Consider the following 14,754-nt stretch of genomic DNA (forward strand, 5'->3'; position numbering starts at 1 on the left):
ATTTAACTAAGCTTTTAGCAGATAGAAATATAAAACACCTTTACCAGTTTGGCATGTGAATGTAAAGAAGCTCTTGTGTGAAGACTGATGAAGGTGCATATGGCTTCCACAGTTATTTAGGCTACAGCAGGGTGATTTTCATTACTTAAGATAACTCTGGAGCACATCTGAGGGTGGTATTTTATTCTTGTGTACTTTCAGCTATAAAAAACTAATGCTTACAAAGTAAAATGAGGGTACAAATTGATATATACATACACACATGCATATATGTATATATCCATATAAATTTATAGGTGACATCTACTTAGTGAACCTTAGTACTTTATATACATATCTCTATACATATATCTATAATTCTATACTATATGTAAAATGATGTACTGGGTTTATATGTGGAATAATTATATATATATCTATATTTACATATACATCTATAAATTTACATATATTTATAGTTCTATCTCCTCTAGTAACTATTTTCTTAATAGCAGTTCTGCAGTGATTCACATTTTCTTAATAACCTCTTCAGCGAATTAAAATGTATCATCCTTGTGCTTTAAGTTGCTCTAAGTGAGATGGAGCCATTTATCATCCCTGGGAAAAGAAGCATATCATAACCTTTCATGAAATAGTTGGATGCCTTTGAGCTGGAAATAAGACACCCATATCACTTCCGGATGGAGGAATATATTTACCTTTAAATCAAATAATAGAGTTGCAGTATATTGCTTTTCATGGGGAATGACTCTGCTTGCCTCTCAGAATGTATGGTTATTGAGTTCTCTTAAAGGCTGAAACTAATGATAAAAACATGGACTTGGAATAACACTGTGTAAAAAGAAAGAAGTGAGATAATTGATCTTCTTGATTATCACTGGAAATATCTTCTAGTTTTCAAATATTTGGACTTTCATTCATAACATACTTAAAATTTTATAACATACATAAAATCCATGTATTTTATGAAGAACTAATATACAGCATGTTTTCAAAGTTGGCACTAGGCCTCCTTTTTTTTGTATTTCATGGTGACAGAATATGTATTTAGAAAGAAAACATGATGGCTTCAGATATTGTAATTCTGCTTATCTTAACAGAGTCCCTATATCTTAAAGTCATTCTTTTGTGTATGCTTGCTAACAAGCGCCAAGAGAAAAGCAGCAAATCTTATTTTATTCTAAATATTTTAGACTATACATACATCTGAACAAGAGGACAAAATTTGCAATGTGCCCTTCTATGTTCATATAAGAGGTGCGAAGAATTTTCTGCAGAGGGCTAGAGAATAAATATTTCAGGCTTTGCGAGCCATAAGTTCACTGTTGCAACTGCTCAACTCTGCTATTATAATGAGGAAGCAACCATAGACAATACAGATGGATGTGACTGTATTTCAATAAAACTTTATTTACAAAAACAGGCAATGTGCTGGATTTGGCCCACAGGCCACAGTTGCTCACCCGTTCTATCACACAAGCAAAGATGCATGGTTGTGATAGTATTTTATGAATCTATGGAATGTTTTGACACTGAAAATAGTTATTAAAAGCAAGCGTAATTTATAGATAATAGGAATAATTCCTGTTTCCAGGCACCTTGCTGAGTACTCTGCTTACAGCATCTGATTCAATTCTCATATTATGCAAAAGCTCCCAGGTGAGGAAGGGTGCAGGATACCTACAAATCCAGCTGTGTCTGTGACATCCCTGACCAGTGCAGACAGGGAGCTGGGTGGCACAGCTCACACAGACACTGCCCTCGTTCATGCCCAAGATGAGAAATCAAGTCCACTTGACTCAGAAAGAAGCAAGTAAAGTCCAGATTCTTAAGTCTACTTATAAGTAGAGGAGATCTTACTATTTATTGTCAATGATGCTGTTGGCATTTCTGCATACCTGCTTATAGACTGTGGGCACCTCAGTTAGCTCAGCCCGTTTTACGGGCAGAAAGGCGCCCAGTGCGTTGTGTCTACAGCCCAGAGAGGGATGCTTCCCATTGCAAAGTGTATACAGGGTGACATGAAGAAAAATGCCTGCAGCAAGTGACTCCTAGAAATAGGGAAGGGAGGCCAAAGCTGTCTCTTTGCTAGGGACTTCCTTCTCAGACTCTAGGTGACAACACGATGGCCGAATTTCTCTTTTTAATGTGCCGAGGAACCTGCTCTCACCTCCCACTGGCTCAGCTTATGGGCCAGGCTCTACTGTTAGGGCTGAGGCCTGATGGCACCTCCATCATAGGGTGACACTACCCCTGCTTTACCTTCATGCAGCCTGGGTGTGTGATCCAGAGAAAGGACAGAAACAGGTCAGTTACATGTTTTGGTTCATAGTTATGTCTAGTGTTTATAGATGTAGTAAAGCCTTTTTCCCCAGTTATGGGAGTATCAAGTTGCACTATTTATCTGTGGTTCCATCCATCCACAGACTAGCTAGAAATATAAATAATATTTTTAATTAAGTTAAATAGGCCATGGTATTATATGTTTATTGTTTCACTGTTTGTTTTGAAATGATTTCAAACTTAAAGTCACAAAATTAGTACAAGGAACTCCCGTATGCTCTTTTCCCAGATTGACTTTTTTCATTTCCTTTCTCCTTTTCTCTCTTCCTCTCTCCTTCCTTCCATCTCCGTGTGTGTGTGTGTGTGTGTGTATGTACGCACACTCTCTGAGCCACTGGAGAATGGCCAAAAATGTCTTTGTGCCTAAATACTTTGGTCCCTATCCTAAGACCAAGGACATGATCGTAGATATCCTCAGTAAATTATCAGACTATTAAACATTGATATGATACCAATATCTAATTCAGAGTTTATGTAACACTTTACCAATTATCCCACTAATGTCTTTCATAATGATTTTTCCCCCAATTCAGGACCATTTGCTGAGTTTACTTGCCATTTCTTGTTAGTCTTCTTTAATCTGGGACATTTCCTCAGCTTTCCTTTTTCTTCATGACATTAATATTTTAAGAAGTGGAAGCCCAGTTTTGTCATTATTTTGATACTAAAATTGCCCAAGACTTGGCCAGTGAGAACCCCTCCAAGCTAGTTCCTATGTCCTTTTGACAGGTTCTCGTGTCTTTTGGGACACTTTCTTACATTCTGGCTTTCCAAAGTGTTCTAGGATCTTCTAGCTTGCCTCAGTTCCAGAATTGGCCACTTATCCAAGAAGACTTGATTTATTTTAGAAGTGAATGATGTTAAGAATCACTAAGAAATGGGGGCAGGGTGAGCTCATTGCTACTGGGGTGTCATTGCTTTTAGACCCTTTCCGAACTAGAAAATTTAAGATGTAGGCATAGATTTTACATATATATGTGTGTGTGTATATATAGATATAGATATAGATAGATATATTGCTGTATATTATTGTGATACCTATAATTTCCAGCCAACACCGCAGGGCTCCTTTTTGCCTTCCTGCAATCCATAATTGTATCTCCCTTCTCTGACCCTCCTCCTAGCTCCCTATTTGTTTATTCATATAGCGACTTTTCACTGAAGGCACTGCTAATATATTAGCTGGGCAAACAAAATAATCTGAGTGCAGAAATGGTGGAAACTAAACCACTTTGCTCCTAAACGCTGCCAGCTGTCCGATGGGCTAAGACTGATCCTGAATGATTTATGCATGTTACATCACACTTTAATCTTGCAGGAATCCACAGAGGAGGTACTCGGGTGGTTATTTTGCAGAAAAGGAAATTAAGGCTTAAAAACTGTCTACATACAGATAGAAGTAACCCAAGAAACATGCCTTCTAGATCCTTAACTGTCACAGACATGGTTTTCACTTTGCTATTCAAGTGTGTCCGTCCATTCATGAGCCCATTTCTCCCTGAGGTGTCAAGAAAGACATATGGACCCAGAATTACTAGAATTTTTATAACCTAACATCTAATATATCAACTTGCTTTCACCTTTCCGGCCTAACTGGATCAGAAAAAGAGGCACCTTTCCCCCTAACAGCTGAGACAGTCGAATGAGACAGGGGCTCTTCCTGGGGCCGTGTGTCCCTGACAGTTATTTTCCTGGACTGGAGAGCTGCTGACCAAAACCATTTCATGACTTGATCAAGTGCACTGAGGCCCCTTAGGTCTGAGCAGGTCCGATCCGGTTCTGGCTGTTAGGAGAGCAGTAAGTGCCACTCAATTCAAGAGCAAGGGATTCAGGGCTCAGGTGGGGGACAGGAGAGCATGGGATCTGGACCAAGGGCAAAAAAGGTCAGAATTCATCACACAGCGTGATGAGTTAGTGGGGAAAATAAAAAAGAGGCAAAAGGAAAGGTAGACTCCTAAATTCCCTCCCCGCTCAGAATGTTTTAGTGGTTAGAACGCTCGGATGACGTGTGAGCTTAATGCTTGCGTGAATTACGATTTTAATGCCGCTTACAATATTCATTTATTTATTTCCTAGCTAGTGAAAATGTCATGATCAATCATTTGTTCCAGTCGAAACTGTCACCAACAGGAGCCCTCGTACCTTCCTCTCCTTCTTTTAAATTCAGAGGACATAAATCTGCCTGGCTCAGTAAGAAAATGACAGCTTCTTCAATGATTGGAGAAAACAGGAATTATCTAGAACTTAGTAAGGTAGGAGTTTTTATGATTCGTGTCTGGTTGTTTTGAAGTTTGCTTATTAGCACATTTGCTTCTTCTTTTAAAGAAAATAAAGCACAGTCCTCAATGCTAATGGAAATAAATTGATATTTTAATTGAAAAAATTAAAGGAAAGACTGCTTACCTAAAGTACAACCCTCTGAGAGAGGACAGTTATAAGAAAGTGCAGTGGAGTGAAAATTTGATAGCAAATAGAGTATCAGTCATTTTATTTGTTGTCTGTGCGGCATCCTTTTTACATCTCATCTCTGTGACTGCCTTTTTGATGAATGGGAGGTAACTTCAGAGACAGTAGGATTAAAGGGAATAAACTTAGCTAACTTATTCTGTTGATATTAATCACTTCAGAGGCTTTAGGTCTCTAAACAATAAATTGTAGTTTCTCATATAGGCATAGTGTATTTTTCAGGTCCTAGAGTGTTTTCACTGTGTTTTCTACAAAATTTAATTTATTTAATTTATTTCGGCATTATACTAATTTTTTATTAGGGTATAGTTGCTTTACCATGTTGTGTTAGTTTCTGGTGTACAATGAAGTGAATCAGCTGTATGTATACATAGATCCCCTCGCTCTTGGACCTCCCTCTCCCACCATCCCACCCCTCTAGGTCACCACAGAGCACCGAGCTGAGCTCCCTGTGCTATACCCCAGGTCCCCACTAGCTATCTGTTTTACACATGGTGGTGTATTTATGTCAAACCTAATCTCCCAGTTTATCCAACCCCACCCCCACTGCCCTGTGTCCATACATCCATTCTCTACGTCTGCGTCTGTATTCCTGCCCCACAAATAGTTTCATCTGTACTATTTAATGGGCATTTGTCCCACACCAGCTTGGTTGTACTTACAACCTAAAGATTCTGACGATTTGTAAAATAGAACCAAAAATTCAGTGAAGAGTTGTTTCAAACTGAAATGTTTTAAGTTTATGAATTCAGTGCCCAGTTGTAGCCCAGTTTGTTTTGCTTGCCTTTACAAAAACTCTTAAAAAATGAGAAATATGGTTGGGAAGGTGTCCAGTACAATCAATCTTAGAAATTCAGTAACTGTAGCTTGCTGAAATGCATTTTAACTTACCAATTAAAATAAAAGCATACTTAAAATCAACTGTATTATAGAAGAATGGCAGAAATGTGTGTGTGTGTGTGTGCGTGCTCCTGAGTGTGTGTGTGTGTGTTTAGTCATTAGACCCTAGATTTAAGGATCCTTTGATATAGTTGTTCCAGAACTGGACCATTACAGGAATTCAATCTCATTGCATATAAAATGGCATCTTTTACGTACAAAGGACAAAGTGTTCCCCTTGTAAAAGCTCAATCTCTACTCCTGGTGGTTTCGCTGAAACTTCTGGCCCTTCCTTTCTCAATCATCCTGGAAATCATGAGCAAGAAATCGCCACACACCTCCAAACTGTAATTTTTAACCTTAATTATTAAACATTACCAGGCATAGATGCCATTAGTCTTTTCCCTGAAGGACTGCAAAAGCGAGATAATTCACAGCAGTTCCTCCACCCAGAAAGGGAAATTGAGTGTTCAATTTCAAGGATGAAGATTTACTTATTCTGATTTTTCCTTAAGTGTTCCATTCCTCTCTTCCCTCTGAGGGTCCTCACCCCTGCACACCCATCCCTGTGACCAGCAGGGTAGCCATCTACCCACCCTCAACTGAGCATCACATTTGGCTTTGTGTTTGTAGAAAACAAGTTGATCTCACACCAATCGCTTCGTTTTCCACTCCCTTGTCAGTTACAATTGATCTTTTCAGCTTGACAGTTCATCTGAACGGAAGGAAATGAGCTATTGCCATGATAGCAATAGCACCATATTGACAAGAATGTTTCATCAAATTTTTTGTTCTATCGAGACCTTTTATTTTAAGATAAATGATTTTGGATCGATAGATCTGTTGGTCTCAGTCTGTATGATTTTGTGAAATGTAATAGTACATTAGTGGCTGAGGTTTCTTTTAACCCCTGGTGGGATTTAATTAATTACTTTCTGCCCTTTCTTTCTTCACCCACTGGCTTCATTTTCACTGACTTATCTGCATTATCATTTAATCTTTGCTACGTATGAATTATTTTCTTTTAAGAGCTATATATAACTACTTATCGAAGAAAACAGTCTACTGTCATTTTTCACAGGCAAGTAATTTACTAACCCCTTTTAGTCATTAAAAAAAAGAAAAAGAAAAGGAAGGGAAAGAAAAAATGAGTAGGACACTGATTATAGTTAAACTTATGGAACAAACCAGTGATTGTTAAAACATCAAATCTTTGTAATGTAAAATATCAATAGTACCCTTTTACCCCAGAGTATGCTACATTTCATGATAACATGCACAATTAGTAATACAATCAGGATACCAGGGTGAGTTTATTGTACCACCAAGCAAATCAACATCTGTCTATTCTCAAATTAAAGTAGATGCAGGTTAGTGACAGCCATGGACTTGAAAGGCTACAGAAATGGTTATTTTACATGTAGTTGCCCATTTTTCTAGCTTATAGTAGCATTACAGAAAATCATTTGGCACTGATTTTTATAGTCTGTTTTAAATCTACATCTGCCTGTAAGTGAATTTATATGAATCAGAGGGTTAATTTTTTTCCCTCTAAACTGGAATTTAGTAAAATAAGCCCGCTCACCCTTTCCTTTTGTTTTCATTACAGTTATTAAAAAAGAAAGGAAATTCTACATTTCTTCAAAGACTAGAACGGGGAGGCCCGGCCACCATTGCATCTCAACTCAGGGTTAGTGAAGTTTTCAGATTTCAATAACTTCCATTTTGATTATATCAGCTGTAGAGGGTTTACGTGGAGTCTTCCTCCATTTTCAGCACTTAAGGACCTTCAAAAAAGTAAGCACACACACAAAGCAAGTGAAAGCATAATAAATAAGAATCATGGATTGAAGATAAAGATTTTTATTTAAAAATTGCTTTACCTTGTCAGTCGGTGTCTTCTTTGGGGAATCAGTTGTGCTTTACTTCTCTCCTTAGAAAACTCTGACGGATATTACTGGAAAACTTCAGAAGTGCACTCCACACTTTATTCATTGCATCAAGCCCAATAACTCGAGGCTGCCAGATACTTTTGATAATTTTTACGTGTCTGCTCAGCTGCAATACATTGGGGTCCTGGAGATGGTGAAGATCATCCGACACGGATACCCAGTCCGCCTTTCCTTCTCGGATTTCCTGTCAAGGTAGGTTTTGCTCTTGTGCCCACTGTTCCCAGGAACATGTTGATAATATTGTAGCGTGGATCTTCTGTTTTCTTTTCTGGCATTTCTTTTATTATTCATATTCTTTTATCCTGAGTAGACAAAATACTCTGGGAAGCAATGAAATACACTGACAAAGCTTATATAAAAAGTTACTGGGCTTCCCTGGTGGCGCAGTGGTTGAGAGTCCGCCTGCTGATGCAGGGGACATGGGTTCGTACCCCAGTCCGGGAAGATCCCACGTGCCGTGGAGCGGCTGGCCCCGTGAGCCATGGCCACTGAGCCTGCGGGTCCGGAGCCTGTGCTCTGCAACAGGAGAGGCCACAACAGTGAGAGGCCCACGTACCGCAAAAAAAAAAAAAAAAAAGAAAAAAAGAAAAAAAAGTGACTAAACTTTACTGTAGACCTGATAGTTTGGAAACAATTTTCATGTTCCCTTAAATTTAGGTTTCCTTGGATTTAAACATTTATAAAATTGTTGCTTATAATATTGACAAAAAAATTATAATTTATTATAAGAAACTAAGTATGTGATTATTTTCTCCTTTTATATGTATGAACAAATTTTTTTTAGGTCAAGTGTTGGCAAACTGCATTCATGGGCAAATCCAGCCCACTACCTATTTTTTGTAAATAAAATTTTATTGGAATACAGGCAGTGAAAATAATGAGGATATCTGTTTTCAAGCAATCAAACAATAAAAGGGGGGATGGGCAAAAAGGAAACAAGAAACTATTTGGTAATCTTATATAAAAACATGAAATTTAAAAATAACATTGACATAAAAGAATATCAGTATTACAAGTATAAAATCTAACATTTATGGTTAAAAACTAACTGTACAAATAGTATGGAAAAATCTGTTTGGCAAACCATTCACCTAAAAAAAAGAGATTTTAAGATTTTGTTGACCAGAAGTTCCATTTGAGCCACTGGTTTGAAGAAGTTGCTAAATTCAAGCAAAGCAATCAACCAAAACACTAAAATCACCAAGTTGGAAATAATCAGAACAAAGGGTATAATATTTAAACTGTGACTAAAATTCTATGATTAATTTGTATCACATTTGTTTTTCCAGAGGATAGAAGTAGCATCTGTTTGTTGTGTATTTTGGTAAATTTCACAAAAACACAAATAAGAAAATCAACATCATATGAGCCATTCATTCTCAAAGAGCTGATAGACTATTCAGAAGGGAGGAGATAAAATCCACCACATTTCAGTGTAAAGTATCTGGAGAATGAATATGTTTAACCTGCAGAGTGTATAGTGTAGATAGACAAGATAATTGTGTTTAAAAACTTAAAAGATGCTAATTCATGAGCTAATAGACACACTGTCTACTATTTATAGGGAAGAACTGCAAAGTTGGGCATTACACAGGGATACATTAAGAATTAATATGTGCTGAATATGAGAATTAATTTTGCTTTTGTTGGGGAGGGATGATGGTGTCACATCACTGCTTATTGTACATTAAGAGGTATCTGGTAGGGACAGCTCTGATCTGCCTCTTTCTGTTCCCTCAGTGGACGTCCATTTATAGTCTCCAGAAACGTTTGGTCTGTTAATGAGTATATATTTCTTACACTTTACAGTTTAAGTATTAGAAGTCAGCCTTCCCACCCCTTTAAGTCCAAGTGGTCTTTTTTTTTTTTTTTTTAAATATTATAGCTATTCCAACTTTCTTTTGATTAGCATTGATCTCTCTTTATCACTTTATTTATTTATTTATTTATTTATTTATTTATTTTTAAATTTTATTTATTTATTTATCTTTGCTGTGTTGGGTCTTCGTTTCTGTGTGAGGGCTTTCTGTAGTTGCGGTGAGCAGGGGCCACTCTTCATCGCAGTGCGCTGGCCTCTCACTATCGCAGCCTCTCCCGTTGCGGAGCACAGGCTTCAGACCCGCAGGCTCAGTAGTTGTGGCTCACGGGCCCAGTTGCTCCGTGGCATGTGGGATCCCCCCAGACCAGGGCCCGAACCCGTGTCCCCTGCATTGGCAGGCAGACTCCCAACCACTGCACCACCAGGGAAGCCCCCCAAGTGGTCTTTGAATCAATGAGTTTAAAACCTGCCCATAAACAAGTTTAAAGTAATAGATTCCCACATTTACCCCAGACCTTCTGAATAACAATCAACAGAGAGTGGGGTCCAAGGACCCCCTGGTTTGTCTGATGGGGAGGGGCGTGGTGCTGTTATCAGCTGGCATCATATGGTCTCAGAGGGTCACCAGCCTTGATAAACTGTAGTTCACTCAGCAGCACTGACTTCCTTCCCAAGCCATGCTGAGAATCATGGTTCTGCAACGTTAGTGTCCATCATAGGCTTGTTAAAATACAGATTCCTGGGCAGCAGCCCCAGAGTTCCTGGTTCAGTAGGTCTAGGTGAGGTCTGTGAATTAGCATGTTTAGCGAGTTCCCAGGTGATGCTGATGTTGCTGGTGTGTGGACAACCTTTTGAGAACTACTGCCCTAGAATATCTACTCACTTGGGGATTACATCTTTGTTTGGTTTTGTTTTTCCCCAGACAAGGGTTGGAAGTAGGTGAATGCCTTGATAATCAAAGGGAACTTGTTGAGGATGCAAAATCTCAGGCATTTACTGATTTACTGAATTAAAACCTGCAAGTTTGTTGAGATTTCCAAGTGATCTGGATGCACTTGAAGTTTCAGAAGCACTGTGAATGGATTCCTGCATTGGATATTAAATAGGATTAATCTCATCCTATGAATATTTTTTAAAGTGCATTCAATGCATTTTCTGCTGTTTATTTTGTAAGAATGTCTTCGACTCATGGAATCAAAGAAGCTTGGCATTAAAGTGTCCCTCAGATTTTCTCTGGTGTAATCTTTAGTAGCTGCATGGATCTTTCTTACAGCTACTCCAACAGGCAGTCACTTGAATTGTCCTATTTTCCCAGAAAAGGGTGGAGAACATGGCTGTGTGTGTGTACATGTGTGTGTACATGTGTGTATGTTCCCAATATTATATATCATAATAATTAGAAAATCATTTTACCTTTTTTATTTGTATTTGTCTAGTTTGACATATATACATATATACCTACCAGAATTCCTTATCTCTATTACAATAGTATATGCAACGATTATCTTTTAAAATTAAGTACAGTCTTCCATATATATGCATTTCTTGCTTTACTCTGACTTCTAGACAGAGACCAGGTCTTATTCAGTCACAATACCTGTGCGTTTTGGGGTTTACTCAATGTTTTAGGAATGAAGCTGGCATTGGAGATTAATAGCTGTTCAGTGTAAAGTAATGTTTTTCCAAAGCAGAGACGATAGCTGCACTATGTTTGTTGAAAAGAATAGTGGGGATGGGAAATGATACTTTTTGGTAAATCTCTGCTTTTCTTTTAACTAGTCTCTTATGTAAAAGGAGATGTGATTTCAAGTTATCATCTTTATTTGTAATTGCACATTAGTAGAAATGGAATTATTAATGCACTTCAGTGGGAATTTGTCACCGTCTCTCTTACATAAAGGATGCCTATCTGGAATATTATCACAAAAACACTGATCTGTAGAGAGATTATCAGTTTCTACAGAACTTGAATAAAACACAATCCACACATTGTCACATCAACAAGTAACGTATTTATTCAGAAAGCTCATCAGAACCTTGAAATTCCCCCAGGCAATCAAGCATCGTTGTATAAACAAAGCCTCGAGGTGCAATTTAATAGAAGTTTTTGGTTGCCAAAATATCAGATAACAGTTCCTATGTAAAACATTTCTTTTCTATTTGTATCACCTTGTCTTAACTGTTAGAGAATAAAAACCAATCAAACCAATTACTTTGTTTTGTTTACAAAGAGGAATATGGTTACCACAAAAAATGCTGGACAAAGAAGAAAAATATGTCCAGTTTTGAAACCAGCACCTACTCATCTCAACAGCATTTATTGCTTCTGAAACCCAACATGACAGTAAATGTGGATAATGGACATTTCTGCAGAATCTGTAGGTGGACGTGATGGTATTGCAAATTCGCTTCCTGGTATCCTGGCTTTAATAACTGTCCATCATTCTGAGTCTTCCTAATCAAAACCGGAGAATTGTGTGTGTCGAGAAATCCTATTCTGATTAAACGAGAAGCATGCTTGTTGAATTTTTTCTCTAATAGCATCAGTAGTTTCTGAATGGGGTAGTAAAAATGCAAGTTCCTCTCTCCATGGCAAGAAACCTCACAAGTTTGGGTATATGAGGAAGAAGGAAAGGAGCAATAGAAGTAAATCATTATGTGCAAATCATGATACATAATTGGATCACCTATTGCTGTGGACTGGATTGTTCCCTCCACAAAAACTCATACGTTGAAGCTGTACCACCCAATGTGACTGTATTTGGAGATGGGTTCTATAAAGAGGTAATTAAGGTTAAGTGAGGTTCTAAGGGTGGGGTCCTGATCCAATAGGATTGGTGTCCTTATAAGAAAAGTCACCAGAGAGCATGTCCTTCTTCTCTGCTATCTGAGGATGCAGTGGAAAGGCAGCTGTCTGCAAGCCAGGAGGAGACCTTGGTAGACACTAACTGCCCCACACCTTGATCCTGGACTTCCCAGCCTCCAGGACTGTGAGAAAATAAACTTCTGTTGTTTAACCCGCCAGGTCTGTGGGATTTTGTTATGGCAGCCTGAGCTGGCTGCGAATACTTGTGTTCATAGGTGTGTGTTTATATGGTCTCAATAGGTAGCATAGCTGGACAAGGTATGCTGGGAAGTTTGGGGGACTTTATTCGTATTATGTGATACTCTCGTGCTAATGGGAAGAAGTCTAGTTTACATGCACATACCATGTGATATCAAAAACTTGTGTCTTTGTTCATGGAATCATATTCTTTCTATCTCTTTCTCTATTTACTCAATGGCATTTACTTAAGATTAAGATATTTAAGATTTTTTAAGATTTAAGATATTTAAGATTAAGAGATTTAAGATATTTAATCTTAAGATATTTAAGATTCACTCAAGCATCCTCTCTGTTGAAAAGTCATTTATAAAATCCCAAATTGGTTTGTGTCTCTTCTCTAAGCTTCAAAAAGGCCTTAAGTATTTTACTTATTATTTACTCACTGGAAATATTCATTTCTGTGAATATTTAACCACTTAGCCACTAGAGCAGAGGTTAGCAAACTATAGCCACTAGATCAGATCTGGCCTGCCACCTACTTTTGTATGACCTGAGAGCTAAGAATATCTTCGACATTTTTCAATTGTCAAATTTTAAATGGTTATATATATACCTACGTAATCTCCTCAAGTTTGCCTCTTGGCATACAAAGCTAAAATATTTACTCTCTGGCCCTCTACAGAAAAAAAAATTGCTACCCCTGTCCTAGACCATATGCTCCTTAGATGAGTGCAGGTATTATTGCATGTGCAGATGCTAACATAATGCCAACCAGCCATCATCCTTCTGGGTCCAAACTCTATGAAACTGAACAAAAAAGATCTGACATCCTCTTTCATTTCAACAACTGTCTCTAATGTTTGTTGGATTCTTCAGTTTGTGAGAATTTTTCTGATGGCATTGTAAAAGACAAACTCTCACCAGTACAATCTGTAGAACATAAAATTCCAAGTCAGTGGCTTGCAAACAACGAAGGTTCCTTTCTCTTTTACATTATATTTGACTGTGTTTAGAAGTTGCACACCTAAGCTCGAATCAGCTCTGATTTGGGCCTCTTTCTCATGATGCACCCTGGGGTTCAAGAATAGCCCAGATCTAGGACATGCCCTTTCTGTGCTGGGGGAGAAGAGATGTGGCTGAGTGGCTGCTACAACTTGTGCTGAGATGCAGCATCTGTCACTCTCTTATTTTTTATTTTATTTTATTTTTTTTGTGGTACGCGGGCCTCTCACTGCTGTGGCCTCTCCCGTTGCGGAGCACAGGCTCCGGACGCACAGGCTCAGCTGCCATGGCTCACGGGCCCAGCCGCTCCGCGGCACGCGGGATCTTCCCGTACTGGGGCACGAACCCGTGTCCCCTGCATCGGCAGGCGGACTCTCAACCACTGCGCCACCAGGGAAGCCCTGTCACTCTCTTATATTCCATGGGTTAAAGGCAGTCACATGGCCCAGGCCAACGTCAGTGAGGTGGAGAAGTGTCTTATTCATGGGAAGTATCCCAGAGCACGTAACAAAGAGTAGAGGTATGTACACTTCTGGCTCGGTTAGCAGTTGCCCCAAAACTTAGTGGCATAAAACAGCAATTTGTTATTTCTCCCAGTTCTGTGGGTTAACTGGGCTTAGTGGGGCATTTCTTGCTTGGGGTTTCTCTATCCATTGCAGCCATACAGCAAAAGAGGTTGCTGTCAGCTGGGCTGGATGGACAAGACGGCATCTTCATCCCTGTGTCTGGTGCCTGGATGTTCCTTCACGTGGTCTCTCTCTCCCGCAGAATAATCTGGACTCCTTACCTGGCAGCTCATGGTTCCAAGGGGCATGGAAGGGAACTTGCAGTCCTCTTACAAGCTGGGCTGGGAACTAGCACAGCATCACTCCCTCTGTATTTTATTGGTCAAAGCAGTTGCAGACCAGCTGAGATATTTTCACTGGGAAGCAAGCAAGTGGCCAACTTTGGGACAAGCTACCACATCTTCTTGAAGGGAGAACATGCAAGTAATTGGGAATGATGCCTAAAGCTCTGCCTATGTGCACCGACACTGAATTGAATCTCGGTAGACAGAGTTTTGGGTGAAGTAGAAGAGAATAGCTTTATTGCTTTGTGAGGCAAAGAGGGGCACAGCGGGCTTGTGCCCCTCAAAAACTGTGTGTCCCAACCTGGGAGGATTTGGTGAGGAGTTTTATAGCAATAGTTCAAGGGCAGGGTTGCTGGTAAGATGCAGGGTGTGTGCAGGGCCTGCATTCCTTTAATCT

The 14,754-nt window shown here is 39.0% G+C and overlaps 1 protein-coding gene across 1 annotated transcript in view; it reads left to right on the top strand.

The window, feature by feature from the left end:
• MYO16 (myosin XVI) overlaps nucleotides 1-14,754 on the top strand; it is a gene marked incomplete at both ends in the record, with an annotated part of 422,412 nt that overhangs the window by 285,519 nt on the left and 122,139 nt on the right. Inside the window, 3 exons of the mRNA XM_081214708.1 lie at nucleotides 4,420-4,595; nucleotides 7,298-7,378; nucleotides 7,627-7,832. Of these exons, the coding sequence (XP_081070834.1) occupies nucleotides 4,420-4,595; nucleotides 7,298-7,378; nucleotides 7,627-7,832 (463 nt within the window). The remainder of the gene's footprint in view (nucleotides 1-4,419; nucleotides 4,596-7,297; nucleotides 7,379-7,626; nucleotides 7,833-14,754) is intronic.

The sequence above is a fragment of the Mesoplodon bidens genome (assembly GCF_964165515.1).
Source record: "Mesoplodon bidens genome assembly, chromosome: 17".
Taxonomy (NCBI): Eukaryota; Metazoa; Chordata; class Mammalia; order Artiodactyla; family Ziphiidae; genus Mesoplodon; species Mesoplodon bidens.